This window comes from Triturus cristatus, chromosome 1_2 (genome assembly GCF_964204655.1).
Source record: "Triturus cristatus chromosome 1_2, aTriCri1.1, whole genome shotgun sequence".
NCBI classification, from domain to species: Eukaryota; Metazoa; Chordata; class Amphibia; order Caudata; family Salamandridae; genus Triturus; species Triturus cristatus.
In genome coordinates this window covers 397,205,087-397,232,674 of record NC_140580.1, presented here as the reverse complement: position 1 = coordinate 397,232,674, position 27,588 = coordinate 397,205,087, and the positions used below count along the sequence as shown (strand labels likewise).

Here is a 27,588-nt window from a genome sequence, read left to right as displayed (position 1 = left end):
CTTGCTAAATGCCTAACACAGAAATATAAGTCCTGGTCCCACAACTGTGTGCCGGTGGCCCTCACCGGCAAAGACCGGCTCAAATTAGGCACTGGGTGCCCTCGATGTAGATTTACGACATAGCAGATGAGGGAATTCAGTCCAGGTGCTTGCTACATGTGGACAAAAACCTATATCGTTGTCATTTGCACATTTACTAATTCCCTTCAAGTGAATCGTGATTAATCCCCATTTGCAGAAGTCATTTTTCTCTATTCTCAACCACTCTCCCAAAATGACATTCTATCTTGTTATAAGCTGACCAAAATGTATTGAGTCTCACCGCATCCTAGAAAAATTCATTGATTCACGATTCACAAAAGCATTTAGTAGTACGGGAAGTAGTACTACAGGAGTCCTCTTTTACATACTCTTACTTGCTTTTGTGAATTTGCCCTGAAATATCCAAGTCTGCATTAGTAAAAGCACAAAGAAGAGATAGTCCTTTCTTTTTTTCCTAATTGAACATAAATATTCCCTCACAGATGACCCACACAGATCAACTGCGGAGTACCCCAAGCATCATCGCTCAGCCCCACGCTCTTCAACATCTACATGGCCCCCCTCGCCGCCATCGTCAGACAACACGGGTTAAGCATAGTATCATACGCCGACGACACCCAGCTCATCCTCTCCCTCACAAAGAACCCAGAAGACACCAGACACTGCTTCCAGGAAGGAATGAGGGACATAGCCGCCTGGATGAAAAGCAGCTGGCCGAAGTTCAACTCGGAGAAGACCAAGGTACTCATTCTCGGACCCTCCACCTCCACCTGGGACATCACCTGGTGGCTCTCCGCCCTCGGGATTCCGCCCACCCTGACAGACCACGCACGGAACCTCGGCATCATCCTCGACTCCTCCCTCACCATGACTCGCCAGATCAACTCCATCGCCTCCACCAGTTTCAACTGCCTTTGGATCCTCCTCAAGACTTTCAAATGGATACCCACGCTCTCATAACCAGCAGACTAGACTACGGCAACTCTGCGCCGGGATCAACAAAACCCTTCTCCACAGGCTCCAAACCATCCAGAACGCCGCAGCCAGACTCGTCCTCGGAACCCCACGGCACAAACATATGACCCAACACCTACGTGACCTCCACTGGCTCCCCGTTGAGAAGGGAGTAACCTTCAAACTGCTCACCAACGCCTACAAATCACTCCACAACATCGGACCCAAATACCTCAACGAGAGAGTTCCCTTCCACGTAGCCAATAGGAACCTTCATTCCGCAGACCTCACCCTCGCAGAAACCCCCGCAGCCGCAGAACCAGAGCAGGCGGAAGAGCTTTCTCTTATGTCGCAGCCAAAGCCTGGAATGAGCTCCTTGTCAACATCAGACGCTCCCCCACCCTCCACACCTTCAGGAAGAACCTTAAGACCTGGCCCTTCGACTGAACAGGCGCCGCATTCCCCCCCCCCCCCCAGCACCTTGAGACCCTGATTGATTGATTGATTGATATTCCCTGAATAGTCTCATTTTCTTCCCACAAATGCATGTAAATATATGTTTAAAAGTACTGCAGGATTACCACTTTACATTCAAAATTTTCTTTGCGAACAGGACTTATAGAGCGAAAATGTATGATATATTCAGTAACATGACATTTTCTCACAAAAAGTTGATACAGAACTGTCCACTGCAAGAGTCATTTTGCCAGTGGCTTTTTTCATGATCTATTTTGTCAAATTTGTATCCCAATAATGTATTTTTATTTCCAACAGAACTATGGCTGGAAGAAGGCTCAGGCAAGCTGTTCAACAGGTAATGGAAGCAGAAGCAAATACATCCTTGATGTCATGTTTCTGACATTAGAGACGTCTTAACCAAAATCACCTGTTAGTCAATAAAGTATCCCATTAGTATGATATTTACATGGTGAGCATTGAGGGTGATGTGAAAGAAGGATAAATCTAATTTTGTAAAACAAATACAAAACCGGTGTTTTGTTTCAAAGTGTTGGTGAATAAATTATGTATGTATGTATGTATGTATTTATGTATGTATGTATGTATGTATGTAAGAATGTATGCATTTATGCATGTAGTTGGTGTTTGTATAGTTCTAACCTAGCCAAAAACCAGCAGATTGCTATACTGTGGGCCTCATTTACTAGGTTTTGGTGCAGGGCAGTGCCGGAAGGAATCTTGCTGCTCAGCCCTGCATCAAAAGAAAAGGACAGGAATGCACCATATCTTTGAGATATGGCACATTTCTGTCCTTTTCCGCTGCGCTGGGGCACAATGGGCTGCCTTGCGCCAACGCAGGCACCCTTACACCATGGTGTAAGAGTCCCTGCATTGCAGGGCTGATTGATTTTGAGCAGAAAGGGAAACCTTTCCACACAATATCAATCAATTGAGGCAATTTCCTCTTTCTATGTGTGCAGAATGCAGCACACATAAAAAAGAGAAACAAGCATTGGCATAGCCAATAGGTCTCGCTTTTGGGACCTTATAAGTGTCTAGCCATGCAACAGTTGATGATGTTGCATCAAGGATATTGTGCTGCATAGCTAATTACTTATAAGGTCCCAAAAGCGAGACCTATTGGCTATGCCAATGCTTGTGTTACTGGGAGCTTTTTTTGTAGCAGTGCTGCAATATCGACCCCCTGTAACAAAAGCAGGGCTGGTCTGACTTAATTGCCAGGACTGGTTTGTGTTCTCAGTCCGGCAGTGGCACCAACCATATGCATACCAGAGGTGGTCTGGCCCCAGTAAAAACAGTCTTACATTTGGCTGGCCGCGGTCTGCAGTTGCAAAGACGAGCTGAAAAGCAGTTTGGAGACGGGCTGCAAGACATATTTGCATGCGAACCAACTGCAAGAGAAAAAACACCAATGTTGAGTGTGCTGAAACAGATGTGGTGATCTTACTGCCAACAACCATGTCTACCAATGTCACATTTTAAAAATGTTCCCATCATTTCTGTAAATTGAATTATCTACTGCCGTACCACAAGTGAGTATAAAGCTAAGGAGACCAAAGGAGTCTCAAAAACTACATGAGGCAGGGGTTTGGGTAGATGTGCTAGGTCTGTTGCTCCTCCCCTTCCGGTCTCATCCTCTCATTTTTCCACCACAATTGTCTCTGCTTACCTCCCTTCTACTATGATCAACAGAGGCTAACATTTAGGGAGATCAGCAATAACTGCTTGCTGTACATGGTAGTCACACTTCCATTTTGTAAGGAACATTATCACCTTTCCTCCGCTACAGTTAGATCCCCAATCTGTCTCCCTTCCAAACTGTTCAGTGTGAGATAGCTCAAAGGTTGGCAGCCCTGCATTGGGCAGGGGCATAGAAAACCTTCAAAAGAAAGCATGTCTGTGACCGAACCTGAACCTCAAAGGTCAGATTGAACACCCACTGCTGTTATAATTCTACCATCTGAATAACTTACCGTCGTCAATGCTGTGGTTTGACAAAGCCACTCTTAGCACAACACCCTCTGCGAATGTCACAAATGAAATGGTTTAGAAGTACGGAAGCTAGTCAGTCATGTAGAGTTACTTCTATGTTTCATATATCTTATATTTCTACTTTTAATATTTACAGTAGGGCTAGCTGGTTCAGAATTTCTACCCATGCACTTCCATTAAACATGGAGGTGTTGCCTCACCCTTCCCGCTATATAAAAGCGCTTACTCCTGCCTTTATTAGCAGTAGTTCCATGTTGCAAAACTAACTGTAAGGGTTTTTGCAAATCCACATCAAAGTATTAATTGGTGTTTACTTCATTTTCATGGCCATCCATGGTATCGTAGAATTCCCCAAATTCTCCCGTCAGGCTGTGAATGCAGCAAATTCCCTATGATAGCAGAATCCGCATTCATAAGTGCAATTTATGAAAGTGCAATCCCTTTTTGCGGTGTCTTTTTTGAGCTCCTAAGTAGCAGGTGTGTACCGAAAAAATGTGCGACTCAGGCACTGGATTCCCATCACAGTCCACTCCTTCGATTATTTGTGCACTCTGTCTGTATGTGTGAATGAATTGTATGTTTAGAACACTTAGCTGCTTGATTTTGAGAGTGCAACAAATAACAAACATTGACAAAGCCAATAGGTCTCGGCAATCCGAGAGCTATTCGCTTTGTCAATGTCAATGTCTTTTAGCTATGCTGAATAGCAGCACGGCTGCTGTTCAGCATGGCTGAAAGTCATGTACAAATGCTGAGCATATGGTGTTCACTTCAGTTTTTCCCCTAAGAATGTGAGTTCGTGTATGCAGGTCTGTATACTGAGAGTGCTGCGTGTGCATGCATCATCGAGCCTATACACTAAGAATGAGTGTCTGAGTGAGGTCTAAATACTGACACTGCCGTGTGTGCCTGCACACAGGCCAGGTTTACTCAGTGTGAGTGTGTGCGCGCACGCACTGGCACTGTCAGTACACTAACAATGTGTGTGTGATCCCAGGCCTATATACGGACTTGAGAATGTTTGTGCGTGTGCGTGTCCGTGCATGCAGAGGTCTGTATAGTTATGAATGCCCAGCCTGGATAACACATAAGTCTCATAGAGTACTAGAGCTGCGTTGTGAAAAAGTGGGTGATATTTTTGGCAACCCAAATATTGAGAGTAATGCTATTTAAGGACAGCTTTAGAGGGGTTCAGTCTCGGTACACATGGACCCTTGCTTTCTTACTTTCTCAGCTGGAGAAAAGTTTATTCAAATGAAGTATGTGGAAGCATGATGATAATATCATCGTTATTGATGTGTTTTTATTAAGCATCACCCTGTTGCTTTATTGCCGGTTTGAAACGAAGGAGAGTGACAGACTGAATACTACTAAGAAAGCAATAGAAAGGGCAGAGGATGTGGCGTAACTGCTAGAGCGCTGAAATTCTACGCAGGCTAAACATCCTGTGATTCTGGGAAAGTCACTTATTCTCTCAGTGCCTATAAATGAATGTGACGTCTGTAATGCAATTGGTGCTCATGTAAAGTGCTCTGATTCCGCTATACTGAAAAATCCCCCCTAAAAAAAGGAATGATTGTGGAAGTGCTTACAAGTTACAGAGGTGGGGGAGCACAAAAATGCACTATGTAAAGTGTTAAACGAAACAACATGAGCACACCAGTGAAATAAATAAAGCAGCTTTCAGATGTGAGGGTGATCTTGCTCACCAGGCAGCCGCGTCACCCGCGCTTTACTTTTAACATTAAAAGTAAAGCGCGGGTGCCTCGATTATACCAAAAGTAAAGTAATAGAAAAAACATCTATTTCTTTACTTTTGGTATAATCGCGGCACCTGCGCTTTACTTTTAACGTTTAAAGTAAAGCGTGGGTGCCGCGATTATACCAAAAGTAAAGAAATAGATATTTTTTCTATTACTTTACTTTTGGTATAATCGCGGTACCCTCGCTTTACTTTTAATGTTAAAAGTAAAGCGCGGGTGCAGTGATTATAACGTCATCGCGATCACGATCGCTGTGAAAGCGAAAGTGATCGCGATGACGCTCTCCTGAGTGCTGCTGGCTGGCCTAGCGCATGGCGGCTGCACGCGTGCACGCTCACATGCACGCAAGCGCTAGGCCAGCAAGCAGCACTTAAAAAAGGGCACATACAATATGTCTCTCCGAGTCAGCGCATGCGCTGGGCTCAGCGAGACCTAAAAAAACGAGGAGAAATGAAAAAATATCGGCTTGTCACGCCTCCCTAATGCCACGCCTAGGGTGGCTTTAGAATCTGACGCATTCCCAGCTTTACAATTCCTCGTAAATCTGGGACTGCTTCAGATTCCATGGGTGTTGCGTGGAAACACCCACAGTGTCCTGCGTGAAAGGAGCACATATTTACAAGGCCATGAAAAGGAGGCATTGTAAATATGCTGCATCACATTGTGCCACCAGAGCGTCAAAAAAGTGATGCTTCTGCGGCGCAAAAGTGCTGCAAGGGGCCTCGTAAATAAGGCCCTAGGTTTTTACTATCCTATACTGGTATGACTATTACCATGCAGAGTTAGGAGCAATTCACTTTCCCTACTAGGGTGAAGGAACTAAATAATTAATGGTAGTGAAGAGAAAGAGCAGCTATAGTCACAACGGATAGGAGCTGCTCCTCTAGTATTTTTGTCCTACTTGATGATATTGTAAAAAAGCAGCACTGGTGATCCCATCCTCTTCTTGAATAAGGGGAAAAGAACTATGATGACAATATCCACAGACACAGTTTTAAAATCAGCAGTCACTAGGCAACATGCCCTTTGACATAGTCAGGCGTGGCGATACAGGTAAGAGCGATGGGGCGGGCGGGGCGGGGGGGAAGATGACATATGACGTGATAGGGAAAATAGAATAAATAAAAACACTTAACTTGGGCTCACCATATCGCAGACTCGGCGATGCAAAGAGCGCAAGGTAAGTGGTTTTATTTGTTTATTTTCCCTATCCGGCTCTTACCTTTACCGGCCGCGCCTGGGCATAGTTAATAATACATACAGGTCAGGGAATGCATTGATGCCATTAGAAAGATGGGTGGTACGGATAAGTAAAAACAAATAAGAGCTTTTTTGACAAAAAGTCATAAACAGTCCCCTCTGGATATACACCTACTCCCATCTGTAGATTTACCTCTTTGGAGTATTCACAAACATTTCCAGATGTAAGCCTGGAAAGCATCGCCAGGGCAGGTTTCCAGGCATACTCCTCTGGAGATCATACAGCTTTCCTTAGGGTCTCCTGTTCCCTTTGTATTAAGATCTCCATATCGAAGATCTCCACACAGGGAAATGCAGTCCTCTATGCAAATTCAGATCTTTTCTTTTTTTTTGTTTTAATCCCCCTCTCTGCAACCCCAGTATATCTAGGGGCGATCCATTCTCATTGCCACCCTTGAAAGGCAGTTACTCTAGCCCTGTACTAGAGCACATGTATGACCCTTTTCAGGGTGTAAATAGAAGAGAAAGGAGTTTGAGAATGCTCACAAGCGTACATGTTTGTGGATGTTCCCAGACTTTAAAGGCAAACCAAAATTAGAATACCCACTTCACGTCGCTTGAGTGGCATATACACCTGCAGACATCTCCAGATTTATGGCAGACAGCTCCTCTCCTGTAAATGGGTTTACGTGTACCAGGAATGCCTTTATGAACTGCTGCCTAGTGTAAAACAGGTCAAGTCAGTTGTAAATGTATGTTTACGACTGAATTTGTGACACTAAATTAGTGTAGGTATGCCCAACTGTCTAGAAAGGGTTTCGACTTTTGGAAAGACATAACTGACACAAAATCTGTCTGGGGTACAAAAGATTGGCAAGTGCAGGGGATAGAAGCTTTGTTTAGAGCCTGCATCATCCCACAGCAAATAATGTTTTTGAATGACACTGTCCAACAAACGTCATGCCTTGGGTTAGCCAAGATCAAAGACATGAACACACATTTTTTGGGGTGTAAGGAAAAAAATGTACTTCACACAACAAATATATCTATACTTACTGAAATGTTAGTACACACGCAAATCAGAATATCAACCACAAAAATATCATGCTACACAAATATTGTGGTAAGAATATCAACAACAAAAGTTTGTACAGGAAAGTTTAGATTTACTCTTTTTAGTAACTTGAAGATATAAACTTATACTACCAGTATATAATCACTTTTCATGAAAGTATGTTTTTGATATTCTTTTTCTGATATTTGTGTAGTACTATATTAAAGAGTTGATATTCTGGCAGTATACAGTTATGTTTGCATAACTATAACCTCTGTGCATGCCTAAATGTGTGTGCGGAGTGTCTTAGATGTCCCCTCGGGCTGTGGTGGTAATGCCACTGGTGTGTTACGGGTTAGTGCGTCTTTCGCTGAGACTGGGTTCTATGGTGGTTAAATGATGTTGCCAGTCTACAGGTTGCGTCCTTACATGTTGGTCGTGGAGCCTGGGATGTCTGTATCTCATGTTCGGCCATCAGGATCCGGCGGAGGGTCACTAACCAAACCTGGGTGGAGGGGTCCGCCGGAGATTTCCAGGCCATAGCAAGTACACGTTTAGCCAGGACCGGTGCTAAATCTAGGAATTTATTGAAGTTCTTGCGATGTGCATTAGGTTTCATAATGCTGAGCACGTAGTGCATGCCCTGGGATGGAATTGGAGATCCCATTGCTGCTGTTAAAATTTCTGAGACTTACCCCCAGAATGTCGTGATGTGAGGGCATGTCCAGACCATGTGTAGAAAGTTGGCGTCCGAGTTGTGGCATCTCGGGCATATGTCTGTGGCTAACGGATACATATCTGCTAATTTATGCGGGTTTAGGTATGTATGGTGTAAGTAAATAAATTGGGTGAATTTTAATCTGCCATTTGTGGAGATGATTTTGGGATTTCCCACACATTGTATCCACTGGCTCCGGGGGTTGTGGGCACAGAACTTACATCCCCCCAAGTTTGTGTTGCTTGTTGCGTTAATGTTGCATATAGAACAAATGTTACTGGTGACACACCGTAGACATCCATCAGAGTATCAAAATCACATAGGGTTGAGTCTGTGAATAAATCACCCACGCTGTTAGGCCAGCCGTTTGCCACTCAGCCAGTTCTGGGTGTTTTAAGCGAGTGTATGTACCCGACATCGTCTTGAGGGGGAGATCTGGGGCATATGCTGGGGGGGGCGACGTCTAGGTAACACGTATTTCGTCCAAGCGTTACGGGCTGCCAACATCAGGATATATCCATCTTTCCTCTGTAGCAGCATTTTAGAACCTGATAACCATTCAAGGTAGTCAGGCTGCTTTAGTGCTATTGCCCAGGTATCCAGTTCGTATAAGTTGTCTTTTGCGAGCCAGCACATGGGCCATTGGAGTTGCGCAGCTGCGTAGTATAATTTCCAGTTGGGCCCTCCTAATCCATCCTCTGATATGATGAGGTGGAGTTTCGGAAGTGCTACCCTCGCCCTGGAACTGCCCCATATCAGGGACATGAGCAGTGACCGCAGGTACTTAAATATGTTCTGAGATAATCTGTAAGGGAGAACGATAAAAAAAGTACAGAAGCCTAGGAAGAAGAAGCATCTTGGAGATGGCTATCCGGCCAATGGGGGATAGTGGAAGATTGGTCCAGAACGGTAGTGTGGCTCTAGCGCTGGCAATTGCCTTACCCAGATTGCCGTCTATCGGACCGGATGAGGAGTGATAGATCTGGACTCCTTAATATTTGAATGAGTCACATGCTCTGATAAGTGGGGCGTGAGGTTGCTGTTGCCTCTGTACCACTGGTATGGGCGAAACTGGGCATAGAACAGACTTAGCCCAGTTTATCTCCAGGCCCGATAACCATGTATGGGCGTCTAGTAATTCCATTAGAGCATGAAGGGCCTCGGCGTGGTTGTGGAGATTGATCAGCGCATCGTCCCCGTAGAGGGAAACTATGTGCCACTGTGTATGTACTCATGTGCCGCAGTCCAGGACATGATTACGAAGTGTGAAGGTTAGGGGCTCCATGGCCAGGGCAAAGGAATTGGCGAGAGTGGGCAACCCTGCCGAGTGCCCCGCTCAATGTCAAAGGACGGAAAGACAATGCGTCCCATTTGCACCCGAGCTCGTGGGTTTGTAAAGTATTTTCACCCAACGTAAGAACTTGGGACCTATACCAAACCGTGTCAGCACTGCCAGTAGATAATCCCATCCCAGGGTATCAAGTGTTTTATCGATATCTAAGGCAGCGATCCAGTGCTGCTCGATTGATGTTTGGGGCCAGTCTAGCAATTGACGGAGATTTACCCCCGTGTTTCTGCCAGGGATAAACCCATTCTGGTCCGTGTGAACCAGTAGTGGGAAAACATCCAGTAGCCTGTTGGCTACAAGTTTACCTAGGATTTTATAGTTCGAAGTTAATAAAGATAACGGACGGTAAGAGCTTATAAGGAGAGGGTCTCTACCGGGTTTTGGGAGAACCACAAATACAGCTTCGCAGGGAGAGGGAAGCAATATACCTTTATTGAATGATTCTTTATAGATGGTGAGCAACTGGGGGACCAACTGTGTTAAGTATGTGGTGTTGAATTCTGTGGGCCAGCTGTCCATTCCAGGGGTTTTACCTCTGGCTAGTTGTTTAATAGTTTAAGATATTTCAGTCTCCGTGATTGAGGCCTCCAGCTTTGTTTATTGGGCCTGTGTCACCAGTGTAAGAGCCGATTGTTCTAGGAAGATTTATCTGTTTCTGTGTATTCACTATGTTGCCTTCCGAGGCATATATAGCGGTGATGGGTGGTTGCGTGAGATTTGTTTTCAGCAGCCATGCAAGTGTCTTGCTTGCCTTGTCGTCTTTTGCGTGACGCCTGGCCAAACATTGCCTGTAGTCTAAAGCACACAATTTATCCTGTTTCCGTATGTGCTAGTCTGGCTTTAGTAAGCAAGGGTATTATGTGCGGGTCCGCAGGGGCTTTGTGTTCACAACATTGTATTTCGGCTTCTAACTCTTGTAGTTCCTTAGAGAGAGACATACGGGACCCATAAACTGTTTGAATGACCTGCCCACACAGAACAACCTTGTGTACGTCCCACTCGATGCCTGCATGTGTGGCTGTCCCATCATTAGTTTGAAAATATGAAGGTATGGATTGTGATATGGTGGCGCTCAGAGCAGGATCACAAAGTGCCTCTAGGGGGAGGCGCCACGTTGGTACGTTAGGGCTGGATGTACCCCAGGTCCATTGAAATTGTAGGGGGCTGTGGTCCGCTAATGTACAGGCTAAGTAGTCATCGTGGATTGCCTTAGCCAAGGCAGCTTCTGTGCAGTAAATAACATCAATTTGTGTATATAGGTCGTGAAGCTTAGAATAGTGTATGTTCGGTCCTTGGGGTGTTTAGCGCGCAATCAGTCAATTGCATCTGGGTAGCCTAGGTCGACAAGTGGTGTGCGAGCCCAATGGCCTGTGCCCCTGGGAGGGGAGGACGGGATCGATCCAAAACTAGATTGAAACGCTATTGTAGTCTCCCCCCCAGTAGGTAGGTACAGTCGGGTCCCTGAGAAGTGTTGGGGGTTCATGTCTGTAGGAATGTAGATTTTCCTGAATTAGGCTCATATAGTGAGACCAGTGTCAGTGGGCAGCCATCAAGGGTGCCTTCTAATATCGCGTACTGGCCCTGGAGGTCGACGCGTGTGTGGAGTGTCTGTAGTGGGGTTCCCGGAGCCACCCAAATCAATGCACCTCTGGCATAGCCAGAGTAGGTGACGCCAATTACCATGCCCCTCCATCGTTTGCTCAGTGATTTTAGTGTTTACTGTGTGAGATGAGCCTCTTGTAGTAAAGCAATGGATATTTTGTGTCTGCGCACGTACTGAGAAACTTTGTGTTGTTTGACGCAGCTGGCCAGTCCGCGCACATTCCAAGTCAACAATAGGTAATTATTCCCCTCAATTTATATAACTAATAGTGAGGTGCGGGAAAGAGGGGGAAAGAGGGGTTACACCATTGTGGATAACAATGCAAATATGAGCTCCCCCTGTACATCGTGAGTTTGGTTAGCATATGAATGACAATTCTATTAATTTGCACATTACGTGGTCGTATGGTATGGACTGGCACCCCAAAACAAGTAATAAACCAAACCCCCATCCCCAGGCCTAGTTGCCAACAGGCAAAAGGCCATATGCACTTATATACAAACATATTAAACTTAAGAAAAAAGAAATTCAAAATCACATAACTCAAGATAAGTCTATGACAGTCACTTATCATGTGTGATGCATGTTTTATCTCGTTCCTTATCACCATGTTCTCCTTGACCGCCATAGTAGGGCGTTAATGGGTAAGCCGAACGGGGTCAGTGGATAATATTCGCCAGCGAGTTTTTTCACATGCATAGAGTTTTCCACTAGTCCCTATAATATGATCCTAGTAAGTTCCAAAGCTGCAGTTGATTAATCCAGTTCATCCGAGGTTTGCGGTGTCACGGTGGGGCCATCACCTATCATCATTTGTTGCTGCGAGTGTGAAAGAGTGTATTCCTGTTCTGGACTCTGTTACTGAATCTAATTGTAGAGGGGAGGCAGAAGCGCCATGTTTCTCAGCATGCTTGAGAGCGTGTTCTCTTTCCTTTGCTGCTTGAGCTTTGGTGGGATGCTGTCATTGGCCTAGGCCGCGACGTCCACGATACGTGGTCTTTTTCTATTGCTGGCAGGCACCCGATGTGAATTTGAGCTGGTGCTACGCCATTTTGTTTTATCCAATTCCGGGTGTCCTCAGGAGAGTGACAGAAGACCTCGTTGCCTTTATGTTGGATGCGCAGATAGGCAGGATATTGTAGGGCATACTTTATTTCGTGCTCGCCGAGACATCGTTTGACTTCCATGAAGGATGACCTGCGGCGCTGCACCGATAATATGTAGTCCAGATAAAAGTGCAGCTCTGTGTTCTCAATTACCTATGGGCCCTGGACTCTTGTTACTTGTAGGATGTGGTCCCTGTTGCGGTAATTGAAGAGGCTTGCAACCACCAGTTTGGGGAAATTGCCCGGTCAAGGGGGGTCTCCCGGAACTCTATGGGCGCGCTCTACAGAAAAAACTTGGAGTGCTTGCCTCGAAGGATAACTTCAGAGAACCAGGTTTCCAGGTACAGTTCCATGATTTGTCCCTCAATGCGTTACGGCAGACCCACCAAGCGGACATTATTCCTGCGCGATCTGCCCTCCTGGTCATCCACATGGTTCTTGAGGTATTCCACCTCTTCTTGTAATGTTCTGATTTGGGCTGCTGAGGAAGACACAGAAGGCCTAACATAGGCTATTGTCAATTCTACATCCTCCACTCTGTCATTCAATTTCTTGTGATCCTCATGCAAGAAACTGAGCTTGGCACACAGCGTATCTATTTTAGGGACTAGAATGGATTTAATGCCCATTACCGCTGCCATAAGTTTGTTGAAGCGGTGCGAGAGATCTGCTTGAGGTATGGGATGTCCTACTGGTGTCTGTTCAGAGCACAGGGCGCCAGGTGGTGGTCCCTGTGTGTCATTGGTGTGTGGCTGCTGTTTGTCAAACTTGGTTTGCCTATCGTAATGATACTGTGCTCCGCAGATTCCAGGGAGAAGGGAGAGGTAATCGTTCCGGACCAGGTGCCCATGCACCACTATAGAGCACACAGTTAGACAGGGTGACGATGTTGTTGTATATTTCGCCAAGTCTGCATACAGTGTCTATGCTAGGGTGCTACATGATGGCACAAAATGTAGTTTGTAGCCAGCCGGGGCTGGAGAGGCTATGAACCCCGCTTTGGCAATGGAGTGTTAGGCACAGGCTGTGTCTTGGCAGGGCAGAGTGGGGGTGCCAGTGCCTGCCGGCGCTGTTCGCTGAAGGTGCTCTCCGGTGTAGTTCTAAAGTGTGGCCGCTTCGTAGTGGATCACCATGCTGCATCAGGTGAGGGTCCGTGTTGGGCCTAGTGCTCTCCCACGCGCGGTTAGGCCTCCCAGCCCTAGTGGTGTCGGAAACTTGCATGTGGCTGTTGCAGGCCTTTGGATGCAGTGAAGTGCGGGCTGCCAACCCGTGCTTGGCCTAGTGTTCGCTTGGGCGTAATCAGGCCTGGCGAACCTCGTGAAGCCAGGAGGTTGCATGGGGCTGCAGGGGGTACCTTTACCCTTTGGGTGCTTCCTTTATCCTGATGATGACGCTTTATAAGTAATTGTATGGGGTAAAAATGTCGATATAATACCAGTGGACTATTTTTTATTTGATTTGGAATATTTTAGTAGGGGTTGGGGAAGAATTCCGCTCCGCCGGTGGAGTTTGCGGAGTTTTACTCACACTGTGCGGAGGTCCGCAAAACTCTGCGAAGTGACACTAGACCTACTCCCGATGAGATTTGTCAATGCGGGTCATTGCGGGAGGTTGCAACCGCTCATGGCAGTTTGTGACTGCTTGCGTTGAGAAATCTGCCACTCACGTTGAGGAAGCTGCTGCTTGAGCAGAATATCTACTCGAGCAACAGAAAGGAGCAGCGCCCTCTGGCACAACGCATAGAGCTGTTCGTGGTGATTTTACAGAATGGGACAAAGTCCCGGCATTAAATATCAGTGCGAGCAGCACAACCTACCACACTCCACAACTTGCGGAACTTCACGGAGTGCTGAAGTTTTTCTTCACTTTGCGGAGTTCGATGGAGCAGAACTTTGGGAACATCGACCAGGCCTACATTTTATGCTGTTTCAGATTACAATTTGAGAACCAATATATCCACATTAGTCACTATCTTTATACATCTGTTTGTTGTATAGCAGTTGCACACGTTAAATTCACCTATCTCACTCTCACTGTGCTTTAGCATTTTTGGGAGCACCTTATCTTCAATTGTCTAAAGAGAGAAGTGTAACTCTATTTGTCTTTTCTTTCTGGAAATATGAAATTATAAATAACGGATCTTTTCTGATAAAATCAATCTCTCTAATGGTCATTAGATGCATGGTTCGTTGTTCTCTTTATCTACGATCTTCCTTCACAGGCATATAATAGAAATCAAACCCAAAATGTATTAGTCATGCATTCATGGTTGTAATTTCAGTTGTAGGAGGTTTCAGGCTCTCAATGTAAACAGGTGGAGATTCATAAATCTACTACGAGGCAGAGATCTCCACCCGGAACTATCCGTGTGGAATTCCGCACCAAGGCTTAGGAAGAAATCTCTGTTTAAGGTGACCCCTGAAAAGAAATTGCCCTTTGAATAGGCACCATAGTTTTTGTCCTTGAACCAAAATTTCTATCTTGCATCATCTCCCAAATAAGACATGTCAATATTTGTCAATTATAAGTATAATTTTCTACTGCAACACACTGTAAATACAATATATTGAGTTGTACAATAATTTAGGACCTGATTTACCGTTGTGATGGAGTAACCTGTCCGCCGAAATCTAAATCAGACCCTAAATCACAAATTAAAGCTTCAGAAAGCATTAGTAAGGAATAATAAACCCAGTTTTATTTTTGTCACATCTGTCAAATTTTAAATTAAAGGTCCTCACGTTTGATTCCTAACAGTTGTATACTGGACAGGATTGTATATAAGCATTATACAATCAAGCAGTAGATTTGTAGAGCTCTAATTGTTACCCGTGAAGGTATCCAGGTGCTGCCAGAGTCCAGCTGATTAGCTGAGTAGGCAGGTCTTTAGGGACCTGCGAACTCGGAAGAGATGATGGGAGGTTCGTAGATGAAAGGGTAGGTCGTCCCATGTCTTCGCTGCTAGGTAGGAGAAGGAGCGACCTTCACATTTGCTACGCCATAATATTGCAATGGTTTGTGCTGCTGTAAAAATGTAATCATCTTTAGTACTTTTTCATTAATTTTTTCATTAACCCCAAAAGATCTAACATGACAATAAAATATGAATTTTCAGGAAACCTTCTTATTCAATTAGTAATAGAAAGGACTGTGTCCTTTTTGCACTTTTACTAATAGGAATTTGGACATTTCGGGGCTGATTCACAAATGCATGTAAAAGTAAAGGTACATAAAAGAATGCTACAGAAACACATTTTCGCATGCTCCAAAATGCCAATGTGTTAGACCCGAAAATGAGGAAACTTTGCAAAGGGGAGCAAGTGTATATTTGCATACTGCAAATACTGAACTTTCATTTAATACATCACTCCATGTCCCATCCAGAGAGGAGAACACTCTGTCTTTAAAAATAGTCAATTTCAGAAGCTATATTAAGACCCAGAAAATCAATTGCTGTATATTTGCAATATATTGCCATAGATGACTGCAAAGTCAATGCTGATATCCCAACCACAACAGCTCCACCTGCTTAAAATGAAACAGAGTGAGAGATGAATATAACCCACTGTTGAAGCTTTTGGTGATAATGATTGAAACTGACATATTGTTTTAAATTCTTTCCAGGAATTTGAATCTGAAGGGCATGTAGGAACACATGTCGTGATTGCCGGATTGTGTAATGTGTATACCCATTACATCACCACATACGAAGAATATCAGGTATTCAAGGCACACAGAAAGTAATACTTTAGGCCAGCAGCTAAGCATCTCCTTGTGACATCACCTTAAAGATAATCTTTCACTTTATTGAGCAAGAAGAATTAAACAGGAAGATACCACCAACTCTATGCCTCTTAGTCATCCCTAACTGGTAAAATGTTGCCACCATGGCTGGAAGAGCTCCATGTTTAATTTGTTTCTAGAGTGGTTGTTTTGCCTTTTATGGTTTCAAAACACTAAATTGAGTTTAGTGCATCAGGCAAAAGCATTGTCATTAAAAAGTATACTTGTTTTAGTGATGGTGATCCGGAAGACATTTTAGATTGTGGCTATCATATTAGTTTAGCTGCTATACTATATTCCAAAGAATGAAGACAATTCGCACAAAGGTTGGTGCAAGAATAGAAGAGAGCGACCCTTGACCCTGCTAGGTAGGTCGCTCCCCCTCTGCACATCCTGTGTGTCCTTGCCCCAGCTACCGCTGCTGAGGAAGATCGAGACCCTCCTCCACCCGCAGGCTACCACCTGCGCCTCATCCCTGATGGCCAGTGGTAGGCCGAAGGTTGGTATCACCATCTGTATCTCATTGCATTACCTTTATTGTTATTTGGTGTCTGTGACTGCTGTTGCCTGTCTTCCCCCGGTGCCTATACTTGGTCTGTGCCCTCTTTTTCCTTCTGTTCCCCTCGCTGTCCCTGTGTTGCTCTGTCCGTCTTGCCTTCTGTTCCCTTTGTTGCCCCGTAATCTTTGTGCTCGCTTTGCCTTCTGTTCCCTTTGTTGCCCCGTGTTGCTCTGCCCGCTTTTTCCTTCTGTTCCCTTCGTTGCCCCGTAATTGTTGTGCCTGTTTTTGCCTTCTGTTCCCTTTGTTGCCCCATGTTTCTCTGCCCATTTTTCCTTCTGTTCCCTTCGTTGCCCCGTGTTGCACTGCTCGCTTTTGCCTTCTGTTCCCCTTGTTGCCCTGTAATTTTGTGCCCACTTGCCTCCTGATCCCTTTGCCCCTCACCGCTCCCGCTCCAGCTGCTGCATCCCCTGTGGCCCCGCCCCCCGTGACCGCCCATTCACTGCCCCTGCCCTGCCTCCCGCCTCCCAGTTGCTCCTCCCTCCCACCTCCCCATATATGGAGGCCGCTGCGCGGCCGCGCCAAATGCGCACCTAAGGCAAGCCTGTCTGCACTCGTCCGCGCCTGGACCGTGCCCAGCGCCAGAACCCCTGGTCCCCGCTCCCGCCACAACGACCGCCGCCGCTACGATGCCAGCACACTCCACGCTCTCAACTCCGGACGGACCCACACCTGCTTCAAAACCGCCCCGAAATGCACACAGGGTCCCTTCACCTGCCGGAACTGCAGCCACACCAGCCTCAGAGCCGCCGAACCACTCGCCAAGAAAGACCACAATCACCTCCGATGCATCCTACTGAACACCCGCTCCGCACGCAAACATGCCGTCGAGCTCTGGGACCTGCTTGACACTTCATCCCCAGACGTTGCCTTCCTGACAGAGACCTGGATGAACAACTCCTCCGCACCCGACATCGCCATTGCCTTCCCAGATGGCTACAAGATCACCCGCAGCGACTGCCCCAACGGAGTCGGAGGAGGAATCGCCATCGTCCACAAGAACAGCATCAGGGTCTCGACCAGCACCGACGACACTCTCAGCACCGCCGAACACATGCATTTCCAGATCCACACAGACCCCAACTCCACCCACAGAGGCACCCTCGTCTACAGACCCCCACGGACCCCGACCCCAGTTCAGCGACACCATTGCCGACTTCATCAGCACGCACGCCCTGACCTCCACCGACTACGTCCTCCTCGGAGACCTGAACTTTCACCTTGAGAACAAACACGACAGCAACTCCACCACCCTTATCGATAACCTCGCCAACCTCGGACTGAAGCAACTCATCACAACGCCTACCCACTTCGCCGGCCACACGCTCGACGCTGTCTTCTGCTCAAGCTCCCACGTCTCCTTCAGTCACATCACCGAACTCCACTGGACTGACCACCGCTGCATCCACTTCACCTTCCAGAAACCCACCACACACCACTGCACCCAACAGATTCCTGGCCGCTGCTGGAGCAAAATCACTGAAGACCAACTACACGCAAACCTCGCCCTCAGCCCACCCACCGAACCCTCCAGCACCGACGATGCCGCCCACAGCCTCAGATGCTGGATCAATGACTGCGCCAACACCCTCGCCCCACTAAAGAAACCCTCCCACAGTGACTCCAGCAAGAGGGCCAGCTGGTTCACCCCAGAACTCCTAGCCTCCAAGCGAGCCTGCCGGAAACTAAAGAAGAAATGGCACAGTGAGCAGACTCCGGACAGCCATGCAGCCCACAAGGACGCCATCCGCAACCACCATCACCCCATCAGGACTGCCATGAGGACCCCCTTCAAAGACCGCCTCGACAACAATACACACAATAGCAAGGAGCTCTTCAACATCATGAAGGAACTTTCCAACCCCAGCTCCAACACCAACGACATCCCGCCGTCGCAAGCCCTGTGCGACTCCCTCGCCACTTTTTTCCACCGCAAGATAGCAGACAACCACGACAGCTTCAACACCTAGACAGCCCCAACAGACATCAACACAACAGACTCTCCGCACACCATCGACCACGACCCCCTGCTAGCCTGGGCCAACGTGAGCCTCGATGACACCATCAAGACCATGAGCACAATCCACTCCGGCTCCCCGTCAGACCCACTCCCGCACCACATCTTCAACAAAGCCAGCAGCTCCATCGCACCCCATCTGTGCAGTATCATCAATCTCCCTCGAGACCACGACCTTCGCAGAGAGCTGGAAACACGCCGAGATCAACGCCCTACTCAAAAAACCCAAGGTGGACCCTTGAGACCTCAAAAACGTCTGGCCCATCTCTCGGCTCCCGTTCCCAGCCAAGGTCATCGAGAAGATCGTCAACAGACAGCTAACCCGATACCTTGAAGAAAACAGAGTCTGGACCCTTCCCAGTCAGGGTTCTGCAGCAACCACAGCACTGGGACTGCCCTCATCGCCACCACCGACGACATCAGGACCATGCTGGACAATGGTGAGACCACGGCCCTCATCCTCCTGGACCTCTCTGCCGCATTCGACACCGTCTATCATCGCACACTACGCGCACGCCTCCACGCCTTAGGGATCCGAGACAAGGCTCTGGAATGGACCACCTCCTTCCTCTCCGGCAGAACCCAGAGCGTCCGCCTCCCCCCCCATTCCGATCCGAAGCCTCCGAGATCATCTGCGGCGTACTCCAGGGATCTTCCCTCAGCCCGACACTGTTCAACATCTACATGGCCCCGCTCGCATACATCGCCCGACAGCACGACCTCAACATAATCTCCTACGTCGACGACACTCAACTGATCCTCTCCCTCACCAAGAACCCCATCACCGCCAAATCCAACCTTCATGAAGGAATGAAGGCCGTCGCCGACTGGATGAAGATCAGCCGACTGAAGCTGAACACGGACAAGACGGAGGTCCTCATCCTCCGCTCCAACCCTTCAGCCTGGGACGACTCCTGGTGGCTGACGGCACTGGAATCATCCTCGACTCAACGCTCTCCATGACTAAGCAATTCAACGCCGTCTCCTCCTCCTGCTTCAACACCCTCCGCATGCTCCGCAAGATCTACAGGTGGATCCTGACAGACACAAGAAGAACAGTCACCCAGGCCCTCGTCAGCAGCAGACTCGACTACGGAAATGCCCTCTACGCGGGAGCCCCCACCAAGCTCATCAAACATCTGCAACGCATCCAAAACGCCTCTGCACGACTGATCCGTGACGTACCACGCCACAGCCACATCACCCCCCATCTGAGAAACCTGCACTGGCTCCCGGTCAACAAGAGGATATCCTTCAAGCTCCTCATCCACGCACACAAGGCACTCCACAAGACCGGCCCAGCCTACCTCAACAGACGACTCTCCTTCTACAACCGCCAGCTCTGCTCCGCCAACCGCGCACTCGCCACCGTCCCTCGCATCCGTAGAACAACCACCGGCGGAAGATCCTTCTCCCACCTCGCTGCCAAGACCTGGAACACCCTCCCACTGAGCCTACGACAGACACAAGACCTGCTGACCTTCAGGAGGCTACTCAAGACCTGGCTGTTCGACCACTAGCGCCTTGAGACCCTCACGGGTATGTAGTGCGCTCTACAAATGATTGATTGATTGATTGATTGAGAATAGAAACTCCAATGTGTGATGACTAGCCAGTCATCATCACATAGCATGTCCATGTTTCCTGGTCTTTTTATAGTAGATATTTTATGTTTATCAGTAAAGAGAGCAAATGTTGAATCAACTACAAGATACCCTATGGCAGATTTTGCAGGTACATTTGATCTCATTAGGCAAAGGAATAGGAAGACTCTGCTGTAACTTAACAATGGTGAAAAAATAATGTAATACAAATGTGTACTGTGAATAATGTATACCACAATTTTTATAGAGGAAAAATAAGTATTGGTAGGCGCAACTGGTAGGTACATTTCATGTCAAGTGTATTAAATGCGGAAAATTTGGTGATAAACCTAGAATATTTCACAGTGTATATTTCTTTTTCATAGCAGATTTTGACAAACGTTAGGGCAATTTCCACAGTCTTGGCCATGGCTTTCCAAAGATTGTTCAACAAATGCAATGGGGTTGATCCATGACATTTGTTCATGTGAACTACTGCCCATGTAATTTACACCCATTTAGAGGCAATGCGCATTTATTTATCTTGGGTCAATATAAATTCTGTCATGGATTGTCCCCGCTCTTGGACTGACCGTGGATAGGTCAAAACGCAGCATTTTCATAATAATAAATTGAATCCATCGTTTTTAAACCTTCACCTATTGCTTATGTAGCTCTGTCACATTAAACAATCTCTTGAGAATGTTTACTTAATATTAACAGGCAACTGTAATTGAACCAATGTGATTTATTTCTGGCCTTGTTAGAAGACCTGAGATAACCAACCTAATGACCTTTTAATGAGAATTCCTTCACCTGAAGTGGCTCAAAGTTTAAGTCTTGCTGAACTTAAACTACTTTGTTCCAGGAGGATGAACAAGAGAATGCATTTCCTGTGTTAACGAAAAACCGAGAGTGTATGCAACCTTATGCTGTATGTTGGAATAATGGCAACAAAAATATTGTGATACACAAATATTGGGGTCTGTTCACAAAGGTGAATTCGGCCATTAATGTAAGTGTGCGACTGGTTTTTCTAAGTTACACCTGCTAGCATTTCACAAATTGATTCCTGGCAAGTAGGAGCTCTTACATGTGAATTGCAGTTAAAATATACAAAACGCAAAAAGTTGGCTACAAAATTTTAGAGAGTAAAAATACCTTGGCTGCTATGGGAATTCACAAGGGCATATTATCAAGCCAATTATCGCCACTTTAACGGCAGTTTCCTGCCACTAAAGCGGCGATAATGTTATCGCCGTTCCTTGATAATATGGCCCTATATCTTATAATAAAAGTAAATAGATTTAACCATAAAATCAGCTTTGACAAATATAGTTACCAACAATATTGAAAAAAGTATGGTTGAAAAAATGTGGTTTATTTAAATAAAATGTAATGTCTTACTTTAGTTATAATACAATATATAATGTTTTGTAACTTTTATCAAACTTACAAAAAACAAATCTCTACAAAAATAATCAATATTTATAAGATAAAATATATTTTACTAGTATTTTCATAAAAATATTAGGGGCCTAATGGACCGCCGTAGCCATGTGGCCGTGCAGGCACCTCTGCACCGACGGTCCAAATAAAAATTGTTGATAAATTTAAAGTGATGGGCTTTTGCCCTTGAGACATTTAGAACACTATGTGGGAGCGCATTTGTAAGTCTCATGTCATCAAAAGTTGCTTCCACTCTAAGATGCCTACTCTACGTATCTGCCCCACATTGAAAAGGATCAGCCCACAGTCGCACCTCAGATGATACAATCATTTTATGAGCCCGGGTAATGTACTTCTTAGGGCTTTGCATCAGAAAATCCAAAAGTCTGTTAGAAGAACAATCCATATCTCCCATCATTAAACTCCGAAGAATATTTTGAAGTTGTAAAAAACAGAAGAAAATGGCGTGGGTAAGGGAAAACCTTTAACATACATTTTTGTATGGAAGAAGAGTATCATCCTCATTAAAAATGCCCAGGCATAAAAACCCTGGCACCCTACCAGCACTCCATAAAGCTCACATAAACCATCTCTCGACCCTACAAAATCGGAGAACTACCGCCCGATTTCACTTCTCCCGTGGCCAGCCAAACTCGCGGAGGCGCATGTCAACACCGCCCTCTCTGGTCATCTGTTGCGTGCCAACATTCTGGACGACACCCAGAATGGTTTTCGGGCTGGCCACAGTACGGAGACAGCACTGTTATCTATGGTCGAGCACCTTCGGGTAGTTCTGGATGCAGGTCAAACGGCGGCGCTTGTTTTGTTAGACCTAAGCGCCGCCTTTGACACGGTCTCCCATGACATTCTCCTGCAACGTCTTGAGGAGATAGGGGTGATCGGCACTGCACACCAGTGGTTCCGTTCGTTTCTCAGGGATCGTTCCTTCTGTGTGGCGTCCCCGCCCTACCAGTCCAAATGTCATCGTCTGTCTCTTGGGGTCCCACAGGGTTCCTCACTGAGCCCCACGTTGTTTAACATCTACGTGAGGCCGCTGGCTGAGGTTGTGAAGCTCTGTGGTATGACCATGGTGTCGTACGCAGATGACACCCAGCTAGCGGTCACGATCAGCGGGGACTCGGGGGTGGATGCCCCAAGATTCAGAGAAGGACTCAGGGCGGTGGCTGGTTGGATGACGTCCAACTGTCTCCAACTAAACGCCAAAAAAACGGAGGTGATGATCTTTGGGAAGCGGACGGACCTATGGGGAGATACTTGGTGGCCCTCTGAGTTGGGGCCGACCCCCACTCCGGTTGCGGAGATCAAAAACCTTGGTGTTTGGCTGGACCCTTCCCTCAACTTCGTTGGCCACACCAAAAGGACGGCGGCTTGCTGCTTCGGCATCCTGCGCAATCTGCGCCCTGCCCTTAAATACTTCGATGCCGCAACTCGTCAATTGGTGGTGCAAGCAACGGTTTTGGCACGGCTGGACTATGCCAGCTCCCTTTTTATAGGATTAAACCAGGCTGAGTTAACCCGACTTCAAAGAGTGCAGAACGCTGCGGCCAGAGCGATCATAGGTCTTCCTAGGTTTTGCTCGGCCGGTCAATCTTTGCGAGCCTTGCATTGGTTACCCGTTAGGCAGCGGATCCACTTTAAAGTTTTGTGCCTTTCCTTCAAAATTCTGAAGGGCCTATCACTTCCCTTACTGCACCAACTCTTGCGCCCTTACATCCCGGGCCGCACTCTGCGCTCGCTAGACCAAGAATTAGCGGTAGCCCCTCGGTTCAAACTCAGTCGGGTGGGGGGTCGCTCTTTTAAGGTGCGGGCAGCCGCACTCTGGAACGCTCTCCCTTTGAAACTCCGGACCTTTGGTGACCTGCTCTCCTTCCGCAAGGCCGCTAAAACTCATTTATTTTCTGAGCTTTGTTAAATCCTGCACTCCCCAATTTCTTAATAATTATTTCTGTTCCCCAGTTGTGTTGTGTTCGCCACCTTGTCGGTGCGCCGGGACGCTCCTTCGCTGGAGCAGCCGTGCGCAATACAAATAGCACTAACATAACATAACATAACATAACATGAATCGTGAAAAGTTGACCAAAATTATACTTCATTCTCTATTCCATCTTTAATGACAATTCTACTCCTAAATAAGTAGCCAAGCTCACCCAGCGCCTGTCTTGTTCCATAGCGGGAATATTGGCCAAGAATTGTGTCTTTTCAAGGTTGAGTTTATACCCTTATTCAGCCCCGAATTTGCTTGCAATTATTTCTTTTGTTAATAAAAAGGCTACCCAAGCAGAGGTCAAGACAGCAAGGTCATCTACATACTCTAGAACTTTGAGCCCAAGTCGATTATTTTGGAATGGGAGAATATCGCAAGACCTTTTCTTGGCTTGAATATAGGGGTCTAGATATAGTACGATGAGCTGGAGTGAAAGAGGGCATCCCTTCTGGATGCCCCTATTGATCGATATAGGGTCAGAGGGAATACCCAAGCAAAGGCCCTAGCTTTCAGACCCTGTTGAAGTTGCTGAACCCAGGTAATAAACCGCAGTCCAAAGCCTGATGCACTCATGCTTGCCAAACGGAATGGTCAGGACAATTGGTCAAATGCCTTTTCTTTATCAAGCATTATCATTCCAACCGGGCTCCTGTCAGCTGACCCGACCTCCAAAGCAGTAATTGCCATATTGATGTGTGTGGTGGCATCGAACCCTGGTATGAACCTGTCCTGGTTCTCATCTACTAAATCAGAAATGACCAGAGATAGTCTATTAGCCAGCACCTGGATATAAATCTTAGAGTTGGTATTTATTAGAGATATGGGGCAGCATGAGTCGCACAGCAAGGGGTCTTTTCCTTTCTTAGGGACAATGATAATATTTGTCTCCACCCAAGACCCAGGAACCTGTCCTAGTGACTTAAAGAGTTCATACAGGAGACGCACAATACATGCAAGAACGGAACGTAGAATTTGAGATGAATTTGGTCAGGACAGGAGGCTTTCCCCCTTGCTAGCTGACTGGCCGCAGCCTCTACTTCAGATGAGGAGATCAGGTCCTGCAACCTAAACCGTTGTGAATCAGACAGTTTTTGATGATGATATGCCCAGATAAACTGATCTATCACATCTGTGGAAACAACAAGAGTTGTATTAGGTGTACAACTCTTTCTAGCCTTTAATTTTTGCTTTTTCTCCCCATCTGCCCCAACCCAGCTTTTACTCCTCTCCTCATAGTAGTGAAAAGATCTGAGCCCTCTTCGTGATCCCACCTCTCAGACAAGACCCTTGCACCCACCCCACCCTGCTGAGCCTCCCACCCCCAACCAATGCCCGAAGCATGGGCCACCCACCACCCCCCAGCTGAGGAAGACATTTGGCCCAGCATTTATTAATGAGAGCAAAGCTCTCCCCGAGATGGTCCTAACCCAGAATATGAAAAGACATCAAAAGATAAACCATCGGCCCAGAGCCCAGAGGATCCTAAGTAAAGAGAAGAAAAGCACTGGAAAAAAGGAAGAGGAAGCCCAGAAGAAGCTCCCTAGCAAAAATACGATAATAAGTCTGTCCATCAGTGCTTGAGGTGATTTCATTCCTAGACAAAGTCATGGAGGGAGCGGCTGAAAGAGGGATCAATGACAAATGCCAATGATTTCACTTGCTGCCATTCCACCAAGAGATTCACTACCTTCAGAGTATCGAAACAAAAATGTACTTGGCCCTCATACTTTATGCATAGGGTAGCTGGTTCCAGCAGAGAAACGGTAGCCCCAAGCCTTTGAAGTGCTGTAATATGCTCCCGGAGCTGCCACTACCTGACCACTGCCTCATGGCAGAAGTCCAACCAGACAAAGAACTCCACTCAAAGAGCTTTAATCGGTGACCTTGGACATGCTGCCGGGAAGATCTCTTGCCTCAGGAGAAAGTTACAAACATAGATCAGTATTGCCTGTGGGTATCGAGACGGTGAACCATCCCTGGGCAAACGGAATGGAAAATGATGAGCTCTCTGAATCATACTATACATGCCCCAGTCGTTCAATGCAGGGAAGCAGTCCCTGAAAAGGTGGGCTATGTAACCTCGGGGGTCATCCTCTTCAGCACCTCCTGGAATACTGAGTACCTTGAGATTGTTCTGATGGGATCTGTTCTCCAAATCCTCGAACCTTGAGAAAAGTGTAACCAGATGAGACTCATTCAGCGAGGATTGCATTTTAACTTACCCTACAGTGGCCTGGAGGGCCACCTGAGTTCTCTAGACTTCCGAAGATGTGAATTAAGAGTATCCATATTACTAGATGGCTTCTTCAGGACAACTTGGGCCCGATTCACAGAACAAACTTAAGACTAAATCCTAAACTTAGTACCATTCTGGTATTCACAGAATGCACCTAGTACTTCTGCTATTCACAGAATGAACTTACTACTTTTGCTATTCACAGAATGAACTTAGTACTTTTGCTATTCACAGAATGGATTTACGACTCCTAAACTTACGTCCGCACTCGGGCCGGAAATTCCGGCCCGGAGGCGGAGCTTCCGGCCCGGAGGCGGGGCTTCCGGGCCGGAGGCGGAGCTTCCAGGTCGGAGGCGGAGCTTCCGGCCCGGAGGTGGGGATTTCGCCCATAGCTAAATCGGCTGGAATCCCCACCTCCGGGCCGGAAGCTCCGCCTCCGGCCCGGAAGCTCCGCCTCCGGCCCGGAAGCCCCGCCTCCGGGCCGGAAGCTCCGCCTCCGTGCCGGAATTTCCGGCCCGAGTGCGGACGTAAGTTTAGTAGTCGTAAATCCATTCTGTGAATAGCAAAAGTACTAAGTTCATTCTGTGAATAGCAAAAGTAGTAAGTTCATTCTGTGAATAGCAGAAGTACTAGGTGCATTCTGTGAATACCAGAATGGTACTAAGTTTAGGATTTAGTCTTAAGTTTGTTCTGTGAATCGGGCCCCTTGTGTTTTGAGGTGAGTAGTTCTAAGTGTAAGTGAGTCCTTCCAATACTCCTCTCTATGTTTTAGCAGAAGCTAATAAATAGCATCCAAAGTCAGGGAGCCACAAGTAGTGGGGTTAATGGAGGAGGTGGAAGAGGCCGGGTTCTACTACTACCGGCTTGTCATGGAGCAGTGTCCACCTTCAAGACTTGGGAGACAGATTTGTCTGGGTAAGCTCCATACCATTGGGATCCCACAGTAGCTCATCAATCCGTTACCAAAACAGATATTGTGGGATCACAAGACCCCTGTGTAAAGACTTGTGTTACCAGTTCTGCAATTTGAGTGGCTGTGATGGAGCTGCCTCCTGCATCCTTACTATTACTACTCAAAGTCAGATGTCCCCCCGCAACCTTGGCTTTGACTATCAGTCAGTCCTTGAGACCACCCGTTCCAGTGAACTCCTCCGACAGACTCCCAAGGCCAGATAGTGAAACAAAAGTCAGATAGTGAAAAATAAGTTTTGGGGGGGTTCCGATTGGGCATTTGCTTGCATCTGCTGCGGCAGCTGCGGTTGAGAATGTTGCTCAATGGTCTGACTGCTGATGCCGGATTGACTTCCGAAGATCATCAGAAGATTGCTGAATCGTTATACTCTGAGATCTGCACAGGCAAGGCTCAAGATTATGGTTAGGACCAGTTGAGGCTGTGATTGGTGCTGCACCTCCTGATGGTAGTTCTCTTGAGCTGGTAGTGACAGCCTCAGATGAGGCCCGTGGGAACTTGTTATCAGTTGTCCTCCCGTTGTATGAACAGCTGGCTGAAGAGAAGAAATATAGTGACTTTGAGTCCTCTGGGAGGATACTAAGGAGACTGCCGTCCGAACGTCAGCTTGGCTCAAAGTGCCTTCTGCAGCTTTTCCCTGATTTTGCAGTTTACTGCTCTACGTGATAGGCCTCGAGTTGGAAGATAATGTCCCATCCGCTAGTCTAGCTACTGCAACAGTATCTCCCA

At 46.8% G+C, this 27,588-nt stretch overlaps 1 protein-coding gene across 2 annotated transcripts in view; it reads left to right on the top strand.

Moving 5' to 3' along the window:
- The window catches only part of ASAH2 (N-acylsphingosine amidohydrolase 2), a 323,355-nt gene that overhangs the window by 206,413 nt on the left and 89,354 nt on the right, over nucleotides 1-27,588 (top strand). For both annotated transcript variants that reach the window (XM_085605439.1, XM_085605430.1), the window contains 2 exons: nucleotides 1,771-1,810; nucleotides 15,885-15,980. In XM_085605439.1, the coding sequence (XP_085461565.1) occupies nucleotides 1,771-1,810; nucleotides 15,885-15,980 (136 nt within the window). The remainder of the gene's footprint in view (nucleotides 1-1,770; nucleotides 1,811-15,884; nucleotides 15,981-27,588) is intronic.